The sequence below is a fragment of the Octopus bimaculoides genome, chromosome 6, assembly GCF_046866305.1.
Source record: "Octopus bimaculoides isolate indiv1 chromosome 6, ASM4686630v1, whole genome shotgun sequence".
Taxonomy (NCBI): domain Eukaryota; kingdom Metazoa; phylum Mollusca; class Cephalopoda; order Octopoda; family Octopodidae; genus Octopus; species Octopus bimaculoides.
Window position 1 is genome coordinate 60,038,819 of NC_142933.1, and position 25,896 is coordinate 60,064,714.

The following is a 25,896-nucleotide window of genomic DNA, read 5'->3' on the forward strand; positions in this document are numbered from 1 at the left end:
ACAAACTACTGATGTTTCAAAGGGTCTGTTTTGTTTATTCTTATTTAAAAAGTTCTGTCAAAAAAGAAATCTGAAACTGGTTATGACGTTCGTTGATTATATCATTACAAAATATTGTTTGTTGTTATTCTTATATATATTTGGCAAGACATTTTATATCATATGTTGCCTTTTGATAATCATATTTTTTCATAAATTAAACAATATGCAATTTGTTGCTTATATTCCTCGTGTATTCTTCCTTTATACAGACACACACGTGCACACACACACACACACACACACACACACACACACAGAAAGAGAGAGAGGTGGATAGGTAGGTGTGTTTGGACAGATGGATGGATGGATGTGTGTGTGTGTACACACACAACATTCATCCCACACTCTCATCTGCAACTTTCAAAACCCTATTAACTGTCCACCAGGAGGATACTGCTTCCCCAAAGCCATGGTCTATAGAGCACTCCTTATACAACTCAATGGTATTACAAGACAATACACAAGTATGATGACCAACAACTTTAAGAAGAGGTACTTGCAGTATCTGCTCTCCTTCATATGTAGGGACAGGGTAACTTTGACACCCTTGTCCTACTTCATCTTGGAAACTCCATGACCATGGCAACATCTCATCCAATACCAAATGGAATCTACTAGACAGGCCCTCTCTTACTCAGAGCTTGCAGGTGCCAACTCTGCATCTAAGAAAAGCTGCATACTCCAAGAGTCTGCAAACTAATGTATCATATTGTTATCATGAAAGATATGTACTTTTGATGTATTTCAAGCCATTGACCATTGATAATCCCAGTATACTACCCTAGACTAGTCTATACTATTTTGTTGTCTATACAGAGTTCCCACCCCCACCTACATCACCAATTCTGCAACTCAATAATCCACCAGACCCATCACCCACATTTATGCCAAGCACCACACACTCGTGACTAAATAGCATTTGTCTGTTGTGGCAAAGTTATCACAAAATCTGCCTGACTGTAACCGACTGTTGGTCATTAGACTGTCTCTGTAACAGAGAAACCATTTCTTACCAATCCATGCTTTGAGCAGTGATGTTGCTAATGCATCAAATACCATGCTATAATTATTAAGTAGCATTAATATTCATGTGGAGTGTTAGATTTGGTGTCACTGAGTTATCACTACAACAACATGACCCTATCTGACCAAGTTAAATTTTCTCTGACAAAAAATCAATTTGTTTTTTCTTCACTTGGTTATTGAATGTCTTAGGAGTTGGTCATGCATTCATGTTTCTAAACCTTTAAGTAACATGAAGAGCTAAGTCAACATGTTGATAGACAAACAGACAGATAGATGTAGGTAGGTAGGTAGGTTTGTATCTTTTCATTGCAAATTTGCAACTAATATACAGTGTAATGGAATAATTAGTGAATGTTTTATATTCTTTTACTTGTTTCAGTCATTTGACTGCAGCCATGCTGGAGCACCGCCTTTAGTTGAGCAAATCGACCCCAGGACTTATTCTTTGTAAGCCTAGTACTTATTCTATCGGTCTTTTTTGCCAAACCACTAAGTTACAGGGACGTAAACACACCAGCATAAGTTGTCAAGTGACATTGGGGGGACAAACATATACACACACATACATACATATATATATATATATATATATATATATGACACACATATATATATATATATATATACGACAGACTTCTTTCAGTTTCCATTTACCAAATCCACTCACAAGCTTTAGTCAGCCCAAGGCTATAGTAGAAGACGCTTGTCCAAAGTGCCATGCAGTGGGACTGAACCTGAAACCATGTGGTTGGTAAGCAAGTTACTTACCACACAGCCACTATCATAATTTGTGGATATCAACGAAGTTCATTACAGATTTCCAATGAGCCAATCACTGATTCATTGTATTTCTAATAGTGAGAGTGACAAGGAAGTGTAAGCACCTTGTTGCAAAACAAATATTACAAGAACCTCATTCAAGGAGATTTTATGTATTTTATAGTTGGGTTTTCTCACCATTTATGTCCTTCAAGTATACATCAATAGACACATGTGCATACATACACAGTGTGTGTATGTATACACACATATATGTGTGTATGTGTACATGTGTGTTTGTGTGTGTGTGCGTGTGTGTGTGTGTGTGTGTGTGTGTGTGTGTGTGTGTGTGTGGTAAAATCAAGATTATTTTAAAACAAGTTTTAGAATAGCAACAGAACATTTGACTGATAGAAAACTCAATACTGAGTGTGTTAACTGGAGCTTTATTTAAGTCCCACCTGAAGCCTTATTCAACCAGACTGGTTGAATAAAGTCCTAGTCAATAGGAATTTTACAATCTATATTTATATGTGTGTATACATGCACACACACACACACACACACACACACACACACAACTGCCATCTAATGAATTTCCCAAAAAGAATTGATTAACCTAAGGCTATATTTGATGACACTTACTCAAAGAGCTGTGCAGTGGGGTTGACTCCAAAACCATGTAACTGATACAAACTTCTTAACTACACAACCATTTTCATGTGCAACAAAAACCCTTGATACTGTTTATTACAGAAAAGATTAAATGCTTGAGAATGGCAATAGCAGCATTGATTAAATGGCAAGCATGAATATCAAATGGGCTTCTTAAACCCCTCTGTATATCAATAAAATAATGTTTTCTTAGAATATGTGTGTGTATGCATGTATACAAGAATTGATGGAATTATTTTCTCTCCTTTTTTTTAAAAATATTATTTTATGAAATAACGAAAACTGTTTCCTTAATGTTGATAGTTCTCAGAGTAGAAATTGATTTCAAATAAGGCATAAAGCCAATTTGTTATGGAGCTATAAAAATTTTAATTAGAATTTGATTATGTGACAGTTTCTTCCTTGTCCTGAACAAAGACATTGATTTATTTCAAATATAAAAAAGATATTCTTGAAAACCAGGCAGATTGTTAAGGTTTCTTAGGTTTATTATCTAACAATGTTTTTAGCCTTTGTATAGTGCTCAACTATAAAAAGAAACAGTACATAAATATACAAAATACTGTGTGACTAATATGACAATGACTAACAAACAAAACATGAAGATTATTTCAATATAAATTCCTGAAAATATAATAACATTGTGGTATTGAACTACCATGTTTACTTGTTTATTAAATGTGAAAAATTTAATACAAAATATCAGGGTCAGAATTAAGGGATAGCATCATACTTGATTTATAATTTTTTTTTAAATGGATATGTCACTAATTTGTAAAAGTGGAAATTGCATTATATTTGAGATTGTATTGTGATGTAAATATGGACTTATCTTTTTCTCTACCTTGTGTCAATCAATCTACTTTTTGATCATCTTCACTAACCATATTCTCTCTCTCTCTCTCTCTCTCACACACACACAGACATTTTTTTTTATTTAGGATTGAACTCAAGATCTATAATCTTATAACCATGGTTTTAATACAATTAATTGCTATGATATTGTACCATTCAAAATGTATTGTATGTAGAAACATTTAAAAAGCTAATCCATACTTCTCTAGTAATAATGCATAAAAACACAGTTATGTTATCACAGGTGTTATAACTTGAACCATGTTTATATAATATCAATTACAGTGAAGATAATTCAACTAGTGTGTGTGTGTGTGTGTGTGTAGCACTTTTTTTACTGTTATCTTTGTAGAAAGAAAGAATACTAAATGTATATATTTTTGTATTTGTGGATGGTCATGTTGCCAGTTTAGCCAATAAAAACACACACACTATATATTTAGTGTTCACTTGCTTCATCTTTATTTCATGTTAATTGTAATTCAGCCAGAGTTCTTTCGTCACACTTCTGTGACCTCATCAGTGGTCTTTTGCTCTCTTCTTTTGTTTTTTGTGTATCTCTTCTAATGATCTGCCATTTTATTGGCTAAACTGGCAACATGACCATCCCCAAATACAAAAATATCTGATTCAACACACGAATCCACATCAAGAATCTTGCAAAACGAATATATAAACATAACTGTCTTGCAAACAACTTGCACATGCAAGTGCTACCAGTCGAGAACTCTGCATACCGGAAGCCAGCAAGTGTATGGGGTCATCAGGAGAGAATGTACTAAGGAAACAGTTGATGGTTCATTCTATTGCTATATACATGCACTCACGCATACATAAATATACGTGTGTGTGTGTGTGTCAGATAAAATCAAATCAATGAAACTGGTGGTGGTCTGCAGCAACAAGTCTTGTATTTCTTGGAAAAAGTGACAAAAAGAGTACATAAAATGTAGGCAGAATCTTTTTGTGTTTAAGTTTAAAGAAATATATGTAAAAAGAAAAAATTAACTACACTAAAATCAGTATCAACTGCAAGCCTTAAACCCATATCACTAATAAGTTTAATGAGGTCTTAGTCTAATTCATGGCCATTCATAACGCATATGATTAAGAGCCCATCATCTCTTCAAAGGGTTCTGTTCAAGGCAGGAAGTTTTTTTTTATGTAATCATGCTAAAATGTAAATTATAATTGTAATTTTTCATAGTTAAGTGCTATTATATATTCTTGGAGAAACATCAAATAAATCATCTCTTTTTTTTTTTAACTCAAGCTGAATTGTCAAAAACAAAAAGGATTTTCTTCCATACATAATTATTTTGATATCAAATTCACTGACAGGCACAATAGTGTTGGCAAAAGCCAAAGCTTTGAGAAGAGGTTTAGTAATGGAAGGAGAAAAAAAATCAATAATATTGAACTGGGGAAAATTTACAATGTTGTTTGTCACTAATGCTGTAAAACTGTTCTATTATTGACAGAGCATTGTTCCATAAAGGGATACATCTAACATATTTGTTTGTAAGTAAAATTGTGTCTAGGATGCATTTGCAAAGTCGTTCTTAATTCAATTTGTGGAGAGTTGATTAAGTTTGCATGGAGGGTGAAAAACAGATATTCTACTGTATCATCCATATTAAGGTTGGTAGCTATATCTTTAACTTCTAGTTTAAAAGAGTTGTATATATTGGTACCATATATTTTTATAAATATCAGAAATGCAGTAGAATGATTGTTCATTTGTTTTGTTTTTTTGTCAAAGCTATCAAAGTTTTTAGTCTTATCTAATGAAAGAAAGACTTTTTATTTATCATATTATAATGCTTGCAATGCTTTTGTAGACTTTCCAGAAAATAATTCTCACTTTACCAGATTAAAGAAATCTGTTTGGCTCAGGATCTCTATTTACAGGAGGAATTTTTCTTGATTAATAAACATTTCAGGATTGTCTTTTAGATGGAATGGAATGAAATCGTTTTAGGTGGACTATTTCATATTCTACTAGAATTTACCTGACTTTGTATAAAACAAGAAACAGTGTGTGTGTGTGTGTTCATGCATGCATGCATGTGTGCATGCGTGCCTGCGTGTGTGCATGCATTTGTAAACAACTGAGTGTCAAATGGAAACATTTGAATATTGTGACAAGCTTACTGGGGTTTATTGGTTGACCATTGAACCATTTTACACAAAATTTAAATAAAAAAGAGAAAGTGAAAATGAAAGAAATAATAACATAAAATAACATAACATGTAAATAAATGTTAATGACGTTGTTTGATAAGAACAGGAAATGATAAATTGAAAGAAAGTTAGCAAAAGAATTTTTCTACAAGACTACATATTTAAATATATACATATTTAAATATATATATAAAACAAGATAAAATGCAAATGTGCAGTTTAGCAAAGGAATGTAGGGCAGATACTTCAAAGATACAAAGGAAAGGATATTAAAATTCTTTGGTATGGTAAGTTAAAGAAAGGTTAAAATATGTTAGCAAAAAAACTGCTTACCCAAAGAAGGTCAGAGCACCCTACTAGCATAGTTCTTATCATCCAAATCTGGAATGTAAGATAGAAAAAATTTTCATTTTATTCCGAGAATCATATGCATTAAATGAAAGACCTGAACTACTAATTTCATGCAGACACATTTCTAAATATTTACTTCATTATTTTCTTCCTTTTGATTTCCTTCAGGTAATCAGTCACTCTTTTTCTATCTTCCATTCCCCGCGTGTGTGTGTGTGTGTGTGTGTGTGTGTGTGTGTGTGTGTGTGTGTGTGTGTGTGTGTGTGTGTGTGTGTGTGCATACACATACACATACACACACCAGTAAAATTGTTTTGACCAAATAATATTGTCCAATCAGAATATCAGTTTTGTGTTCCATACTTTATTAACATCCACAGCTTGGGAGCAAGAAACTCATTTAATGCCCATTTTCCATGCTGGAATGAGTCGGACGTATACAGGGTGTCTTGGCTAAATTTGACACTTTGCATATAAGGGAAAAAACATGATATGCTATTTAAAAATAAAAGTATTTTTAAAAAATCAAAAACCATCAACTAGATTATGGCTGGGAATAATTGATATTTCAAGGTAGCCTCCCTCAGCTTCCACCATGGCTTCAAGACAACTCCAGAACCTGGTGCATGCATTCTTCACTGTGTCCTTGGGAAGATCTTCAAATACCTCCTTGATTTTGACCACTAGCTCAACCTTGGTGACCAGCTCCACCTTGATGTTGCAGACAGAGCAGTTGATATCTTTCTCAACCTGGCCTCACATATTGTAATTCATGGAATTGTAATCAGGGAGATAGGAAGCCAGATACTGGAGCTGGCGAAGTCATAGAAATTCTCCAACAATCACTTTTAACTCTTTCTGATAGTATGGCTAAGAGTTGAATCCTGCTTCCACGTATATGATTTCCCAGCAGCAACCTTTTCCAGTAAGGGGTTGACCACCATCTCTGGCAGGTTCACATAGCCATCTAAGTTAAGGCTAAGGCCCTGTTCAAATATGTGGCAATGAATCCCAGCATGCAGATGCAATCAGAACACCTGTTGTATCCCTTTCTCTAGCCATGACTTCGTAGTTTCCTTTGCAACTGTCTATGTCACATCTTACTTCACAGTGTTCATAGAGCATTGAGCAGTAGTTATGATGCCAGCATTTTGCTACCAGGCATTAATCATCATGATAAAGGTAGCTCTTTTCAAATATTCAGATGGCTTAGTGTCCTCCTTGTCAACTAACATTTTCTCAATTACAATTTTAATCTCTATGCTCTTTAACACCATTGACTGTACAGCAATACATGAAGCTGTTTCTGAGAAAACAAGACATAAAAAATTGCCAAACTTAGCCCGGATACGTGTGTGTGTGTGTGTGTGTGTGTGTGATATACATTGTCACTTATACATACAAAGAAAAATTGTTACTCTTTGCTGTTATATTTTATAAACAAGAGGAATCATAGTTAAGTTTGTTAATATCTGGATCTTAACCTCACACACTTAATGCAGTGAAGCTGTGAAGGCATGACAGCTAGACAAAGTGATGCCTATATTCCAGTATTTTGAGTGGCATTTTATTTTTTATATGCCAAAAAACCAACTTGACTTTGGTAGGATTTAAATTCATAACATAAAGAGCTGGAGTAAATAACAACCCTGCATTTTGTCTGATTCTCAAGCAATTCTTTCAATATATAGGGGTAAAAAACATTTCAGTATAAATATTCATATTTTTAAATTAATAAAATAAAGTTTCTAAATTCTAAAATGTTTTTTATTTTAAAAGTGATTGTATTTAATATAGTTCATCTTTCTTTGTTTTCTCGTTTTACAGGACAGTGGCTCTTATCCTTCAAGAACTTATATCCACTGAACGAGATTATGTACAAGCTTTAAAATTGATTGTCGATAACTACATACCTGAAATAACCAAGGAGGAAGTCCCTCATGCTCTTCGAGGCAAAAGAAATATTATTTTTGGTAATATTGAAAAGATCTATGAATTCCATAACCAGTATTTCTTGCAAGAACTGGAAACTTGCAAACATTACCCATTTCAGATTGCTCAAATTTTCCTTTCACACGTAAGAAATTTTCTTTCTGCTAACAAGCTTATAACATACTGTGTAAAGCTTAGTTTGGTTTATATCTGTTTTTTAGTTGTATTAATCTGTCTGTTGAGCTAATTAAGTTTATTAATTATCAAGTTTGAATACAGTTTTTGATGAAAATAACTTTTTTACTTAGTACCTCAAAATGCATATGTCGGTATAAATAATAGCTCATAACATAGGCACAGATGTAGCTGTGTGGAAAATGCTTTCTTCTCAACCATGTGATTCTGGGTTCAGCCCTACTGCATGGCACTTTGGGCAAGTTTCTTCAATATATATTATTTTCACACTTGTGGCTGCTATGATTCGGCACAAAACAAATCAGTTGCAGCACAGACTTCAATGTTATGGGTTGGAGCTCTCCATATTATGCCAGTCCAGAAACCAGTCCAAATACTTGAATGTATGCTGAGAGATTGTCTTAGCCCATTTGCCTTCGGATGGTTGATTTTTGTAGTTATTATCAGTGTATGTTGGCGATTTAAATAAGAGCTTTGACTGTTATTTCCAGCAGATAGACATATTTAGTATGTCCTTTGATTAATTTTAATGCTTCAACTATGTGTGTGTGTGTGTGTGTGTGTGTGTATAATGATGGGTACTACTTGTAGCACCATTATGCTAAAAATAGCAGTCTAAATGACTCAAAACCACAGTTTTCACTTGTATACAAGGGCGAAATCAAGGGAGCAAGCAGTAAAATTTCAAGACCCCATACCATAAACAAAAAGGATCAAAAATGAAAATCAGACACACCCATATCACAGTGATTTCGAACTTTGTGAATGATCACTTTGTTCTTGTCACTGACTAATACTGACCCAGGGCCAAAACCATACCTGCTTCATCCATGTGCTCAATAAGCATTTTTAATGCCACAGCAAATTTAAAAAGATGATCAAAGTGAATAAAAAATTAAAAAATATATAAGGATATTATTATTAATAATTTACAAAAATATCAGTGGCTAGCATGCTAACCACTGATGTTATTACGCATGTTAGCCAATGATATTATTGTAAATTATTAACAATAATATCCTTATGTATTTATATATAGGCATGGGCGTGGCTGTGTGATAAGAAGCTTGCTTCCCAACCACATGGTTCTGGGTTCAATCTCACTATGTGGCACCTTGGATAAGTGTCTTCCACTATAGCCTCAGGCCGACCAAAGCCTTGTGAGTGGATTTGGTAGATGGAAACTGGAATAATCTTGTTGTGTATGTGTTTGTGTGTGTGTGTGTGTGTGTGTGTATATATATATATATATATATATATATATATATATATATATATATATATATATATACACACACACACATATATACATTGCCTTCAAAGCAGTACCTCTACATGGCTACAGTCAGATGACTGAAACAAGTAAAAGATAAATGGTAAATACATTGGATGAAAAAGTACATCATTCAGAAGTAGAATAATAAGCAATCTTAAAAGATTTCTCTAAAAAATTTAATGCTATTTTGGTCTTGCCAACTGAGATATTTAACATAGATTCTCAAAAAAATGGCAAGTCTAAGGAACAATAAGAGTAGTAAGATAAACTATTACTTATCATTTAGATTACAATACTAACATGTTAAATGTGACAACTGTATAGGAAGTCCCTTTTAGCATTATTATAATCTCACAGTCTCTCACTTTCAACTTCTTTACCACAACTTTCACCTACCTCTGCACTGCATTCATTAAATATTTCTTGAACCCCAATCCCCTGTTAACAGCCACAGCCCTTAGGGATTCCAGAATAGCTGGTCTGCTATACTGCCATTTGTATACCAGCCACTTGGATAGTTGAACAAGGTATTCCTGGACAACTGAACAATTTGCCATCATTTTTTCAAAATGGTATCTTTTTATAATAGTATTTTTTCTAATACACACACGCATGCACGCGCATGCACGCACATACATGCACACACACACACACAAATGCTTACACACAGACATGCACACTTTTTCACACATAAAGATATTTATGAGAAAACTGCAAAAACAATTTTAAAAATATAGAAAGACAAAATTGTAACAAAATAAAAAATAAGGTTTCGTATATTATCTAGATGCATCTGAATCATTCTGCAGAACACATATCCATCCATCTATACACACTTGTTAATGGTTTAAAATTTTGATACAAGGCCAGCAAGTTTGGGGAAATGTGTAAGTCAATTACATCAACCCCAGTGTCCAACTGGTCCTTTTTCTATCAACTCCGAAAGGATGAATGGCAAAGTTCACCTCAGCAGAATTTGAACTCAGACCATAAAGACAGATAAAATGTCACTAAGTATTTTGCCTGGTGTACTAACAATTCTGCTAGCTTCTGCCTTCTGTTGAAATTGGGAAGCAGTATTCAATTATGTAACTGCTTTAGGTGGAATAAACTGTTCTGACATTGGCTAAACAGGATTACTTGAAATATTTTTTCCAGAACAGTAAAGTAAAATGCTGGTGGTTAAAGTGTCTTTACCTCTGATAAGACCGAATACTCTCCAGATCAAACTGACAAATATCATACTCCCTACTTCAGTAAATATTCGTAAAATCTTTTGTTCCTCACTTCTGTCTACTTTTTCCAGGTTTAACTAGCAGAAAGACTGCCCTCCGGGCAATTTTCAGCTCATCAAACTTGGAGTGTGTGTTTATATTAAGAGACAGTGTATGTATGAGAAAGGTAGGGGAAAGAGTGAATGAAAATAAACATGAAATGAAAATATTGTATAAATAAAAGCTCGTTATTCTTTCAATTGAACCCTCAGAAATGCCAAAAGGAACAGCTGGTTTTGTTTGTTAATTTCCGTAAAAAATTTTTATTTATTTACTTTTGTTTTAAAGTGAAAGATGTATGTACATGTATATGAAATGGACATCTGTGTTTGTGTGTGTGTGTGTGATAGAAAGAGAGAGAGAGAGTGCCACTTAGGCATCACTCTCTCTTTCTCTTTCTCTCTCTCTCACACACACACACATACTCAAACACACACACACACACACACTCAAACACACACATAAACGTATACAAACGTACATACAAAAACACACATTGTGTATGTGACTGGCTACAAATATAGAGAGCTGAACACAGTGTGCAAAAAGTAAATAAATAAAAAAATTTTACAGAAATTAATGAAGTGTACAGGTTCAAGTGAAAGACTGCCAAGCTATCTCATACCAAATATTTAAATTTGTGAACTTTAAATATTCAATAATGAAAGAAAGTTCAGAAAGTAAATTTTCCTGAAAACTTCAATTTATAAAAAAATACCACTTGCTTAGTAAATATTTCTTTCAGTAATTTGTCGTAGCTGTAATATATCTGTAATTTAAACAAACGTCAAGGTAACCCAACCACATTTAGCATGCTAGAAATAGCAGTGATCACATAGTTATTATTATAAGGCTTCTAGCGTTCTAAACAGCCATTTCAAAAAAATACCAAGTTACACCAGTATATTAAAAAATTTTCGTTTTATCAAAAATAAGTCACAAAGTTATATAGCTATTTTGTCTAATAGCATTCATTCATTCAATAAATAATTTTTTAAAATTACATATATAGAATAAACTGTGGGGTTTGTAAATAGAGAATTAAAACTTGAAATGAATATATGTTAAATTAACATTAATGAAGATAGAGGCAAGAAAGAGTGAGAGACTGTTGCAAATAAAAACAGAAAATTTCACCTACAACGAATTAATATTGTTTATTAAATCTACAGTGAATGCAACGAATATTTAAATTTACTCTTTTACTTGTTTCAGTCATTTGACTGTGGCTATGCTGGAGCACTGCATTTAGTCGAGCAAATTAACCCCAGGACTTATTCTTTGTAAGCCTAGTACTTATTCTATTGGTCTCTTTTGCTGAACTGCTAAGTTACAGAGATGTAAACGCACCAGCATTGGTTGTCAAGCAATGTTGGGGGGACAATCACAGACACACACACACACACATATGTAGATAAACATACATACGATGGGCTTCTTTCAGCTTCCGTCTACCAAATCCACTCACAAGGCTTTGGTCAGCCCGAGGCCATAGTAGAAGACACTTGCCCAAGGTACCATGCAGTGGAACTGAACCCGGAACCATGTGGTTTATAAGCAAGATACTTATCACATAGCCACTCCTACACCTGTGAAAAACTTGTCATTTAAATATTCAATAAAATTCAGAAATCAAAATTACAGGAAATTTCTTGGAACATGAATTTATAGAAAAATTTCAAGACGGTCAAACCTCTTTGATCATAAGTCTACTTGATTAAAGCAACTGGATTTTACCAAGTTTTTTTTTAAAACAGCACTTAAAAAAAAACCATTGGTCAACATAAGGTTGTCAGTGATAATTAGGTTATTAATTCCATGAATTATTTAAAATGTAAGATGGCCAGCTATATTTCCAGTAGGTATGTATACTCTTAATATTTTGTATATGTATTTATACATTAAAAACAAACAAAAAAATGATTTTTGTTGTTCTTATAATGTGTTTGATCATCTAACTTCTAGGAAGAACAATTTTACCTCTATGCTCTGTACAACAAAAACAAACCAAAATCCGATCATTTAATGGCAGAACATGGCACGGAATTTTTTCGAGTAAGTCTAGCATTTTACCTGTCAATATTTCTTCTGTTTTATAAAATTTCAAACTGTACATTGCATTTTCTTTTATTGTTTGTTTTTTCTCTTCTTCCATTTTTTGTCAATTAATAATGAATAAAGGTCATTTGCATTTTTAAATTTAGCTGTTTATTAAAAGCTTTTTCCCCAATTTAAAAAAATATTTACAAGCATCTTACTGTTTGTACCCTATAGGATCAGATATGTTGAGTCCTGTGTCTAGTCAAAATATCACCCTAATGAGATAAACTTATAATTACTTAGAGAGACAGAAACAACAAAAAACATTTGTGGATTGGTATAGGGTTGAAACCTGGTTGCAGTAACAATTTGCTGTTGTCACTTATTGTTGTGAAAACAAGTTCACAAAAGAAATAGATTAATAAGAAAAGTAAACTGCTTATAAAATGTATTATTTTGCTTAACTGTTATTTGTATTTCTTTTATTTTAAGATCAAACAGAATGAACTTAAAGACAAGATGAATTTGTCCAGTTACCTTCTCCGGCCAGTTCAAAGAATGGGAAAGTATGCTCTGTTGCTAAAACAAATGATAAAAGCTTGCCCAGAAACAGAAACTGAATATAATGATTTGAAGGTAGAGAGCAATATAGTAATATCCATTACTAATCATCACTACATCATCATCATCATCATCATCATCATCATCATCATCATCATCATCATCGTTGTTTAACATCCGCTTTCCATTGCTGGCATGAGTTGGATGGTTTGACTGAGGGCTGGTGAGCCAGAAGGCTGCACCTTTCTCCAATTTGATCTGGTAAAGTTCCTACAGCTGGATGCCCTTCCTAATGCCAACCACTCCGAGAGTATAGTGAGTGCTTTTACGTGCCACTAGCACAAGGGCCAGTCAGGCAGTACTGGCATCGGCCATGCTTGAATGGTGATTTTTACATGCCACCTGCACAAGAGCCAATCTGGCAGCACTGGCAACGACCATACTCAAATGGTGCTTTTTTTACATGCCATCAGCATGGGAGCCAGTCAGTGGCCCTGGCAATGATCACACTCAAATGGTGCTTTTAACGTTCCACTGGAATGGGTACCAATCAGGCGGTACTGTCATCGGCCACAAACTAACAAATATCTCTCACTTCATTGAAAACGGAAGTTTTGCTTCTTAACCTTTTGAACTTGCAAGTACACTTTAGAAAACGTAATTTTGTTTGACTACACTCCTTGAAGACACCGAAGCTGATGGCCACATAGATATGTATTTATAACTGAAAATAAGAATTTTTCTATTATAAATCTCAAAATCAGTTTTTGTTTCTTCCAGGAATATAGTCAAATGAAATTGCACCTGCTAAAGTGTATTGATGGATTCAGAAGGGTTAAACAGTTTTTAGACTGTAACTATGTAAATGTTTTCTCAATTCATAATCAATTTATCTAAATAACTAAATGATAATGTCCTTAACTTTCAGTCTGCTGAAGAAATGGTGAAATTCCATCTACGTCATGGCAATGATATGTTGGCTATGGATTCTCTGAAAGAATGTGATGTAAGTCAAGGCTCAAATAATGCATTGGAAATATTTAAACTTCTTTCATCTGCTTCTATACTTCTTTCTTTCCAAAATATTGAGTTTCCACATTATTTCAACTATCCAAATATGTCAGGTCTTGTTTTGTGAAGGTGTAAAGCATAGTCTTTGTACAATATTAGGAACATGAAGTTAATGTATTGAAGAAATTTATGATAATATGAGAGATGGTGAGATTTGATGTCAGTGGCAGTGATGGAAATCACTTTCGTACAAAGAATATACTAATTTTTGATACAAAGAATATTCTAATGTCAAGGCCTGTTGCATTCAAGCAGATTAGGTGATTGCCTAAGGTACTAAAACCTGGAGTTCTAGAAAAAATATATACATATGTGACCATCAGCTGAACTATTGATATAATATTGTAAGGATATACAGTAATCCCTCGCCATATTGCAGTTCACCAATCGCAGTTTATTATTTAAGCTTACATCAATTCCTCCATGGTGTTGTTTTGCATTTATAATAAAATAAATACATACAAATTATAAAAATAATTTTTAAAATATATACAGTACAGTACTGTTTCTACTTTGCGGATTATCACCTATCATGGTGGGGTTTTGGAATGTAACACCCATGATAGTCGAGGGATTACTATATATTAAAAGCTACTGGGCCTGGCTGTATTCAGCAAACAATCATAAATGGGATGAGGAGTTACTCATTGTAGAGCTACTCTAAGACTACTGAATACTCTGGCATTGGTCCTGACTAAACTATATCAAGAATATTTGTCTTGATTGTGAAGGTGTTTATAAATAAGGATGAACAGAGAAAGTGTACTCATTTAATTTGGTTGTAATTTGATGACAAATAACTTGTATGGATGGTAGAAATTTATATACTTACATCAGTGTCAACTGCAATAGTCTTGCCCAACTTGTGTTTAATACTAAAAGTTTAGAAGCTGAATAAAGAGTACCTGTACACTTTATCCTAGTACCATGGAATAGGAAAATTGTTATGTCATCTTACCTTTTACTATTCCTTCTGTCTAGATCTCCTGGATCTAGCTGGGAGTGGAAGCCTGCAGTATTTAGGCCATGCTTTATGATCTCATTGAAAGCAGTATGGTGTAGAAGGCAGCCAACACCATAATAGCATGACAAAAGGGTGGAGGCCAAAAGAATCCCCAGTGGATCAGCAGCAGCAGCATTTGTAAGGCTCACTGATCTGGAGGCCAAGCCTTAGGGAAACACTGATATGCTGACAGTTGCTATCAAGCTAAGTGACAGTCAAGAGTGATACCACTGTGTTGAGTCAGGCACCATTCTGGGGCTAGGAGGCAAAGTAGAAAAACATACCAGACAGTGCACCAGCCTGTTCTTGATCATGTTGCACTGAATGGCATCCCATTTGTTTGGGGAAACCAGACATCGACAGAAGGGAGAGAAGTATGGACGTTTGCAGGATAGAGGACAAGCTGCCTCCTTGTCACCTCAGCCATCTTGTACCTCTTGATCACAATAAGTACAGTGAAATGCAAGGGAAATTACTCTTCATTTCCCTTTCGATAGAATAAATTGAAATATTTGTTGGTGTTTTCTATTTTATTAATATATCTTCATATATATCAGTTCACTCCTGTTTGAACAGAAAGCTACAAATTCCTGTATGGTATAAATGATCTTTCTCTTTTTTCATAAAATATAAATGAAGCCATTTATATTTGGCAAGATTTGTTATTGTTTTAATCTAAAAGGTGTTGAAACAAATGTTGTACTTTGGAGGAACCTTTTCCAAAATATTTATGGGTTAGTCATCATCATCAAAGAGGTGGGCAAAAGTGATAGTGCACCAGAAAAAGTGCTATGCATTTACTAACACCTCTGTATGTTTTGATAGCTGTAGTAGGTGTAGTAAAATGGGACATGCACTGTAACTGCATCACTGCATCCACTGTTTGTTGATCCTTCCCTATTCCTGGTAGATGATACCTTTGTACCACTTAGGTACCTGCAACCCATGGGTCTGTTTAGGTAATCATTACTGATGAGGGATTTACAAGGTTGGAGTGCAAATCCTACCTCAACTTCTTTTAGTCACCTTTCACAACACACAGAGGAAAGGTTGTGTCAATTCTTTGACATTTAAATCCTAATCCAAAGAACATTGATAAAGTATGTACTAGTTGTTGAAAGAATAATTCCCCTTATTATATTTAATGGTTTAGTTAAATGAAGAAGGGCAGCAAACCTGACTGGTGAGAAAGAAAAAACACCCAAACTCAAACATTGATTCAACAAGTAGTGTATATCCATTTATCTATCCTTAGACCAGGAATCTGATTTGAATACTTGCAACTGAATGGACTCTGTGAAAGACACTCAAGAGCTAGATTGAGGACCAAGTTATTATTTTCCTCTTTCTGTATTTAAAGTTAAAACTATTGTAGATCAATGTGTTTTTTTTTACCCAAAGATGATAAAACAAGTACCAGTAATATACTAGCATCTGTTCAGTTGACTATACTCATTTCTGGAATAAATTGACCTTAATCATTAGTAATAAATAGGAAAGAGGTTGGGGTTTTTTTAGTATTTTTCTTTTTCCTGTTATCATTAATTAAAAAAAAAATTTTTCTTCAGGTAAATTTACAAGAACAAGGTCGCCTTCTCCGACAGAATGAATTTTTTGTTACCCAAGGAAGGAAGAAATCAATGCGGCATATATTTCTTTTTGAAGAATTGGTTCTTTTCAGCAAAACTAAAAAAGATCGACATGGTGGACCAGAGTCCTATATATATAAATATAGCTTTAAAGTAAGAAAATATCTTATTTATAATACATCTTTTAAAATGTTTTTTGTTTCTAATATCAAGTTTCCATTAACCTTTTAAAAATTAGCTATAAATTGTCTTTATTATTTCATTACTATCATTTCTCTATTTTAAAACATTTTTTTTTAAACATAAGGAATAAAATATAAAATAGTTGATAAAAAAAAATAATGTGACTCCTGAAGTTTTGAGCAGGAAAAGCCCTTTCATATAAAAAAAAAAGCTAACAGAGCAAAATATATATATATATTTCAGAGGTTTTGCAACTCGTATTTTAAGGCAGAAATGGAGGAATGCATTCTAGGTGCCTCTGACCAAATCTTTTACATTAAGAGCTACTGGGTATAAAGAAGCTATAACCAGTAAATGCTAATTCAGTGCCTAGTTTAAAGAAATGATTGGCCATTTAGTGATTAGACATCTTCTCTGGACCTTGTTAGTATATAACAAGTATAGACATGATATGGTTAGTCATATATCCATTGGAAAATGTATTTCATCCGTGAAAGACTTGAATTAATAATAAAATAAGATTGAATTAACATTTTTATTAATATTCATAATCATCTTCTTTGACAGACAATGACAAAGAAGGATTTTCACACTTTAAATAAATAAAAATACATGGAAATGTTTCAACATTTTAATTGATAGTATTTTCAGTAGATATAAATGCAGTTTAGCTCCTAGGAAAAAGTTCCAATAAATATGTCTGTAAAATAACTGATGATTCCAAGCTGCTTGAAATTAAAAAAAAGTTTATGCTGCTCTCTCTCTCTCTCTCTCCCCCCCCCCTTATGTATATGTCTGCGTGTATGTATGTGTGTGTATATATATATATATATATATATATATATATATATATATATATATATATATATATACATACATACATACATATATGTACATACATATATATGTATACACATATGCATATATGGGTACAGGACGTCATAAAACTTAAACAACATGAAATACGAAATATGAAAACATGGAATACAAACTTTTTTTGTGCACAACGAAAGAAACAAATGGAAAACAAGACAAGTAACATAAAGAACAACTCTTCATCAGTTGTCGGTTGTTTATCTACTCTACATTTTGAGCAATTATGATGTGTCTTCGAGAAAACAGTTGCTCCCGCAAAGCAAAATAAAATTTGGGATTTGCAGAGGGTCAAAGTTGGTAACAAAAACAGGACAGTAAAAATAAACAGTAAGGGCTGCTAAGCCATAACGAGGTGAGGTGGCAAACGCTGGAGGAACAAGCTTTGTCAGGAGAAAAGATAGGAGAGGAGACAGACAAGAATTCATCTGATCTGTGTGGCAGATCAAAAGGAAAGAAAGAAGCTCAAGTTAGGAAAAGAAAGATGGCCAATGGTCATGTATGAGCAACGGGAGAGTAAAGGAGGAAGAGTGAGAAAGAGAGAGGGACAGATAGAAAATAGTGAAGGGGAGAAGAAAGGAATTAGAGAAAAGGGGAGAGAAAAGAACGAAAGGGGGAGAAGGGGAGATAAAAAGAATTAGAGAAAGGAAGAGAGAGGAAATAAAAGGGGAGAGGGAAAGAGAGTCACATCGGAATTATTAAAGTAAACTTACTTGGAAATGGATGCGTGGCGTTCAATCAAATAATAATATAAATAATATATATATAGGCGCAGGAGTGGCTGTGCAGTAAGTAACTTGCTTACCAACCACATAGTCCCAGGTTCAGTCCCACTGCATGGCACCTTGGGCCTACCAAAGCATTGTGACTGGATTTGGTAGCTGGAAACTGAAAGAAGCCCGGCGTGTAAATAAATATATATACATATATATATATATATATATATATATATATATATATATTTATGTATGTGTTTGTGTGTCTGTGTTTGTCCCCCCACCATCACTTGACAGCTGATGTTAGTGTGTTTACATCCCCGTAACTTAGCAGTTCGGCAAAAGAGGCAGATAGAATAAGTACTAGGCTTATAAAGAATAAGTTCTGGGATCGATTTGTTCGACTAAAGATGGTGCTCCAGCATGGCCACAGTCAGATGACTGAAACAAATAAAAGAATAAAAGAATATATATATATATATATGCATATGTACATAATTACATATATATGTATGTACATATGCATATATGGGTACAGGATGTCATAAAACATAAACAGCATGAAATACAAAATACAAAAACATGGAATACAAACTTTTTTTTTGCGAACAACGAAAGAAATAAATGGAAAAGAAGACAATCAGTTGGTTTTGCATTGTGTATTAAATAAACAGATATTAAGTAACATAACAGGCTTATAAACTAACACCATGTGTTCTTCAGAGATGGCAGACCTGTTATCTAAGAACATATGGTATTAGTTTATCATCCTGTTATATAATATCATGTGTGAAACCAAGTAGTAAGATCATCTGAAATAGGAAAGCTGCTTGTATAGTGCTTGTGTAAAGATGCGGTATTGTATGGTAGCAAAACATAAGGCGGAGAGAAAAGCAGCATGGATATTTAACTGGATGTATAATGTTAGTGTGTGTGAACAACAAAGCATATATGCACAAACTGAGAGATTGAGGATAAGAGGAATTAGCTTTAAAATGTTAGAGAGAAGACTGCATGTGGTATGGACATGTAACATATATAAAGGATGGCAGCTGGGCAAAGAAGTGCTGAATAATCTAAATTGAGCAAACTTATGGAAGTGGAAGACATGGTAAGAAGTGGTGAGGACTGATCTCAGGAGGCTGAATTTCACAAATTTGATAGTAAATGATGCCAACAAATAATGATAAGTTATGTTGAAAAATATATTTCAACTCCTGGAAGCATAGAAAAATGGATGCAAAAGTATCACTAGGATGAAGTGAAATAATTAAAATGTAATTTCTCTTATTAGCACAAGATGCCAAACTTATAGGAGAAGAGATACACACACTTTAATAGAACCCAATGCATTGATCTTGCATTCTTTATTGACACAAAAAACTGAAAGGCAAAATTAACATTATGTTGGCAAGATTTTTAACTCAATATAAAGGGACACAGCTAATTATGACAAGGCAATTATTTAGTCTTCCATTCCTTGCATAGACTTTCAAAATCATAGCAGGAAATTAAAGTATAGATGTATCCAAAGACAGTTGAGTGTGATCTGAGAGGGATTTAGGTGGTTATTTCTAGCAGGTCAACTGGCATTGGCTCATTGTTTAATCAGTGTTAAGATGTTGGTGTTTATTGAAAATTGTAGTGATTGATAGCAGTGTCTCTCACAGGAAATCCAGCCTGCAATAAACAAATTGCCATATTTATCAAAATTATGATGATTTCCTTCTTTTTAAACTTCTCAAATGACTTAAGGTGGAAACAAGAATTATATGGTTACAAATCTTATGAATAAAGATAAGGAGGGATGCTGACAATTTCATTATGTTTTGTAGGTTGTGAGGCTACTGTTTGAGAATCACTTAGCTCTAGAGTTTTGTGGTGCAAAAACAAACCTGTTAAATTCCCTGCACTAAGCTGGTCTGTCAAATAACTTTTTTGTGTTTTGCTCTTGTTGTAGACTTCAGATATTGGATTAACAGAAAATTTCCGTGATCACACAAATAAATTTGAAATCTGGTTCCGACGGCGATCACTTGGAGAAAACTATATTTTACATGCTCAAGATAATGATATCAAAAAAAGCTGGGTTCAAGATATTTCTAGATTGTTGTGGAGACAAGCAATAAAGAATCGAGGTAAGTCAACTTTCAAAACCAAACTAGCCACCATATTTATTCTAGATCTACACAATCTTGAATGTAATGTAATTCACACCTTAACATTGATAATAAAACAGAATAACTATTTTTCATCCTCCATGCAAACTTAATCAACACCCAACAAATTGAATTAAGGAATACTTTCCAAACACATCCTAGACACAATTTTACTTATCAAAATAATTATGTACGAAAGAAAATCCTTTTCCTTTTTGACAATTCAGCTTTAGTAAAAAGAAAACATGGAGATGAAGTATTTGATGTTTCTCCAAGAATATGTAACAGCACTTAACAATAAATAATTATCAGAATTTACCTTTTAGCTTGATTACATAAAAAAACTTCCTGCCTTGAACAGAGGCCTTTGAGGAGATGATGAACTCTTAATCATATATATTTATAAATGGCCATGAATCAGATTAACTAAGACCTCATTAAACTTATCAGTGATATAGGGTTAAGACTTGCAGTTGATACTGATCTTAGTGTAGTTAATTTTTTCTTTTTACAGATATTTCTTTAAACTTAGACACAAAAAGATTCTGCACCAAATTATACTCCATTATAATGATTTTCTCTCAAACATTGTAATTTTTTCAGAAGCTTGCACTTAACCTGTCAGAAGATCATACCTAACTTCTTTTCTCCCCATTTCTCTTACCTTTTACCAGTATTAGAAATATCTGTTATTATTGTTATTATTAATGTAATGTGTTAACAAAGCTTAGAAAAAAATCATATCCAAAATGTATTTGAAGAAAGTATATAAAATGGTTTGTGTCATATTTTGAACAGAAAGCCGAAAAACTGAGATGGCTTCAATGGGGATGGGAAGTAAGCCAAGTTTTGACCTGAAAGGAGATTATAATTTAAATGAAAACTTAGTTGCTTCTGGACAATTTGCTGGTAAGTCTTTTACTGACAATACTTACTTATAGCTTCATTTGTTGATATGTTATTCTTATTTGAGGGTGGGGTGTTTGTAGAAATGGTAGCATAAAGTTATAAAGCCACAAAGGGGGATGTGTATATTGTTAATTGAATTTATCCTGTTACATAAGTGGCACATATTTTTACTTCTTAAAGAAGGAAGACCAACAACTCTAGCAGAGCATGAAATTATGGAAGTAAATACTGAAAGCAGTTTGTCTTGGATTCTTCTGTTTCTGCCTCCTGGTATATTAGCTTTATATTTTACCTAAAAGAAAACTATATAATAATCCTTATTTACTTTATGACAGAGATGTAAACTTCTATGAAATCTCTAAGCCATTTGCAGACATCTCTCTATTACTTTATCACATCAGAAAGCTATGAACGAAACACAAGCTCGTTTTTCTTTGGTGTGGAGAGATCATTAATACATTATTATGTTTCTAATGTGGGAACTTACCTGAGAGAAGACAAACAAATGGGTAAAAGAATGGATAATGGTAGATGATATTTTCACCACTCTAAAATGAATGTGAGCAGGGCACCTCAAGCAGAAGGGGAGACAACTAGTTGACAAACACCATGAAATGGCAACCGACAAGGGAAAAAAAATTGAGGAAGATCATGAAAGAGATGGTGTGACGGGATTGATCTACTTGGCCACTATCAGTGGCTTACTAAAACTTTGACTTCTGCTGACAACAACGTGGTGAGCACTGGTGATTGGATGAAGCGGTTAGTGGACACAAAAGTTCAAATAATTATCAAAAAATAGCATACAACAATGTTATTTCCTGCATTTATAAACTAATGATGAACAGATTTCAGAAACAAACACAGTAATTAAGAAGTATATAACACAGATTTTTAAAAACTAAAGTGAAAGAAAGAAAAGAAATAAGTTTACTTTGAATTTTCAACTCAATTCCAAATTTTTAAAATTATAATTGAAAAGTGTACAAATGCAGAATCAACAAATTTGCTCCTTGGTTATGGTGTACAACTGACTGATGCACTTAGTGTTGAATTGATGTTTTGTGTTCTTTTCTTTATTTCTTTGCTTATGGTTATATTTTCTTCTGTTTTGGATTTATATTTTAATGTAGAATATCTATGTAATTAAGCATACTGTAACAATAAAATCCTGGTAATATAAAAAAAAAGTTAGGAGATATTTGCACCTTGATGGTAAATTTACCTCAGTTTGGGAATCCCTGTACTAGAGCAACCTGCAAAATGTTTTGCAATATCCAGTTATAGACCTTTATGTTTTGAGCTGAAACCCTGTTAGAGTTGATAAAATAAAGTACAGACAATGTATTTGACTGTCTCCTTTCCCACAGATTTGTGGTCTTGTGCCAAATATATAGACTCTGATAATTTAAAACACACACATGCTGTTATACTCTTTCATACTGGTTTCAATCATTTGGTTGTGGTTACACTGAGGTACCAACATAGGAAAGAAAATGCATGCATAGATAGATCTATTTGTCTACTGGTGTGGTGTGGTGTGGTGTGTATGTGTGTGTGTGTGTGTGTTAGGTTGTATCGAAGAAAGACAAGTTTTAACTATCTATATTTCTTTCTCTCTTTCTGTTTTAGCACGTTCCCGTAATTCCATTGCAGTCTCCTCAGTTGACCACTTCCGAGATGGTGCCAAACGACCTCTCTCAATCAACTCTCTAAGTAGCACATCTTCCTCAAGTAGTGGTCAATCAACAAGTCACGGACTTCTCAACTCTCTCAATTTAGCCTTTGAAAACATGATAGTCAGTTCCAATGCAAATGCAGACAGCCCACATTTCAATCGACGGTCAATGAATTCTTCAAATGGTAAAATGTTATTCCTTTTTTACTTCCAGCTCCCTGTAGAGAATAATCATTTGGTACCTTCCAAGTCATTCTGTTTCATGCAATCCTTTCTAATTACAGCTTCAGTGCAAAGAGCCTCCTTACTCAAGATTGATATATTTTGCTTTTTCTTTGAAAGCCAACATTGTTGGCACTAATTTCCTTTCACTTTTCATCTGACACTTCACAAGTCTCTTCCCCACAATTGTTTTTTCTTTAAATTGCCTTCAATTTCCATTGTGTTTATATATGTGTTTGAGTGTGTATGTGTGAATCTATGTGAATACTGATATTCCATGCTCATCATTGGTTGATCAAAGTGATGGTAATTATTGACATCCCATGCTGACAGTATGACCAACTGTTCTGCACTTTCAAAACCTCTGAAATAAATTTTTAAAATCCTTTTCATGAAAACAGTTGGGAGTTGGCAAAAGAAAGAACATCTAATCATAAAATCTTTCCTTAACTCCTCATCCTGACCCCTGCTAACATTGAAAAACAGATGTTAAACAAAAAAAATCAAATGCATGAAATATCAATTTATCTGTCTATCCACCACACACACACACACACACACACACACACACACACACACATACACACACACACATACATATATACATATAGTAACCATTATGTTTGGAATGCAATCATTCAATCAAATTTGAGAATTCATTCGCATATTTGAATTACATCACACTGTATTACATGTACCTGAACAATCTTTATTCAGTTTTCACCAAACTGTCCGACAAACAGGAACATAAAACGGTGAGTAACAGTTGTGTGATAATTTTGCAGCTTTAATTATAAGTATATTACTCTACTTTTGGTAGTCAAATACTACTTTTCCCACCTTGTTTTGCACTTATGTTGTCACCTTGGATGTGTGGTAAGTAACTTGCTTACCAACCACATGGTTCTGGGTTCAGTCCCACTGCGTGGCATCTTGGGTCAGTGTCTTCTACTATAGTCTTAGGCCGACCAAAGCCTTGTGAGTGGATTTGGTAGATGGAAACTGAAAGAAACCCGTCGTGTATATATATGGGTGTGTGTTTGTGTGTCTGTTTTTGTCCCCACCCCACCTCACCCCAACGTCGCTTGACAGATTGAAACAAGTTAAAGAATAAAAGGAAAGAATATATGTATGAATGTATGTATGTATGTATATATGAATGTATGTGTATATATGTATGTATATATAAACTGCTATCAATAATTATATTTTCATTCCAAAATATTGGTTACTAGTATTTAAAATTATATTTTCTTTTTCTTTTTTTCCAGAAAGTGGCATTTGTACCGACATTTTCCCTGAAACAGAGGGCTGTGTTGCTACTGCTGCTAATGCTCAGACTGGTTCTACTTCAGCAACAACACTGCCAGTCAACACAAGGATGTTGGCAAGCTCCACTAACAGCAGTCCCTGCCCATACCAGCAGACAAATTCAGATGGAACTAGTATGACAACAACAACAACATCGATACAGACACCAACACAACCAACATCAACTGCCGCAAACAAACATGCTCTTTCAGACCAGCCGTCATCCATAGATACACAAGTTTCATCTGCAATCACTTTTACTCCTCCTTCATCTACCACCACCAAACAAGCTGACCCCGCACGATTGTGGCTTGATCTTAGCAAGACTCGGCAACCAAATGAATTCAAACTACGCTTAGCTCCAATGCATGGACTGACACAGACAAACATTGCAAACATTCATGCTGAAGAAAGTGAACTGTAAATGAACTAAAATTCAGTAAATTGATTGGACATGGGAATATTTCATGAACATGTCACACTGATGTGCAATGATAGGACCAGCATACTTGCTAATATCTTCTTAAAGAATATGTGGTGGCAATACCAACATAGTGAATGATAGTAAGTCTGCTGATCACAATCATGCAATCAGATCAGTCTCAAATAATTAAATTAAGTCTAAGACCAGGTTTCCTTTCTTATGGAAGTTGATTTATGTGGCTGCATTGTCTGTTAGCAGAAGATATGAGCTTTACAATTTTATACAGGTGGTATAAATCAGGGGGAAACAACTAATAGAATCAAAATGGTTTTGCATATAAAATCTAAAAAAATCCCAAAAAAAAATTGTTTACAAGAAATATTCTTCTACTAAATTCATTTGTAATTAGTTAAGAAAAAGATATTCAATTAACACAAATATGTCCGTACGTATATTTGCACATATGTATGCATATACATGTGTGTGTGTGTGTATACACACACACACACATATATATATATACACGTGTATATTGTATAGACTCGTGTGTTTATATATATATATATATATATATATATATATATGCAC

At 33.7% G+C, this 25,896-nt stretch overlaps 1 protein-coding gene and 1 long non-coding RNA gene across 6 annotated transcripts in view; one reads left to right on the forward strand and one right to left on the reverse strand.

Annotated features, from left to right (window-relative positions):
* LOC128248138 (uncharacterized) overlaps positions 1–5,922 on the reverse strand; it is a 52,897-nt gene extending 46,975 nt beyond the window's left edge. The window contains exon 1 of the long non-coding RNA XR_016242284.1: positions 5,875–5,922. This is a non-coding gene — a long non-coding RNA (uncharacterized LOC128248138). The remainder of the gene's footprint in view (positions 1–5,874) is intronic.
* Positions 1–25,633, forward strand: part of LOC106870865 (puratrophin-1) — a 582,111-nt gene extending 556,478 nt beyond the window's left edge. For all 5 annotated transcript variants that reach the window (XM_089353963.1, XM_089353964.1, XM_089353965.1 and 2 more), the window contains 9 exons: positions 7,720–7,969; positions 12,535–12,624; positions 13,102–13,245; positions 14,099–14,176; positions 16,813–16,986; positions 20,566–20,743; positions 21,563–21,673; positions 23,306–23,536; positions 24,845–25,633. In XM_089353963.1, the coding sequence (XP_089210089.1) occupies positions 7,720–7,969; positions 12,535–12,624; positions 13,102–13,245; positions 14,099–14,176; positions 16,813–16,986; positions 20,566–20,743; positions 21,563–21,673; positions 23,306–23,536; positions 24,845–25,308 (1,720 nt within the window). In that variant the 3' untranslated portion in view covers positions 25,309–25,633. The remainder of the gene's footprint in view (positions 1–7,719; positions 7,970–12,534; positions 12,625–13,101; positions 13,246–14,098; positions 14,177–16,812; positions 16,987–20,565; positions 20,744–21,562; positions 21,674–23,305; positions 23,537–24,844) is intronic.
* The last annotated feature ends 263 nt before the right edge of the window (positions 25,634–25,896 follow it).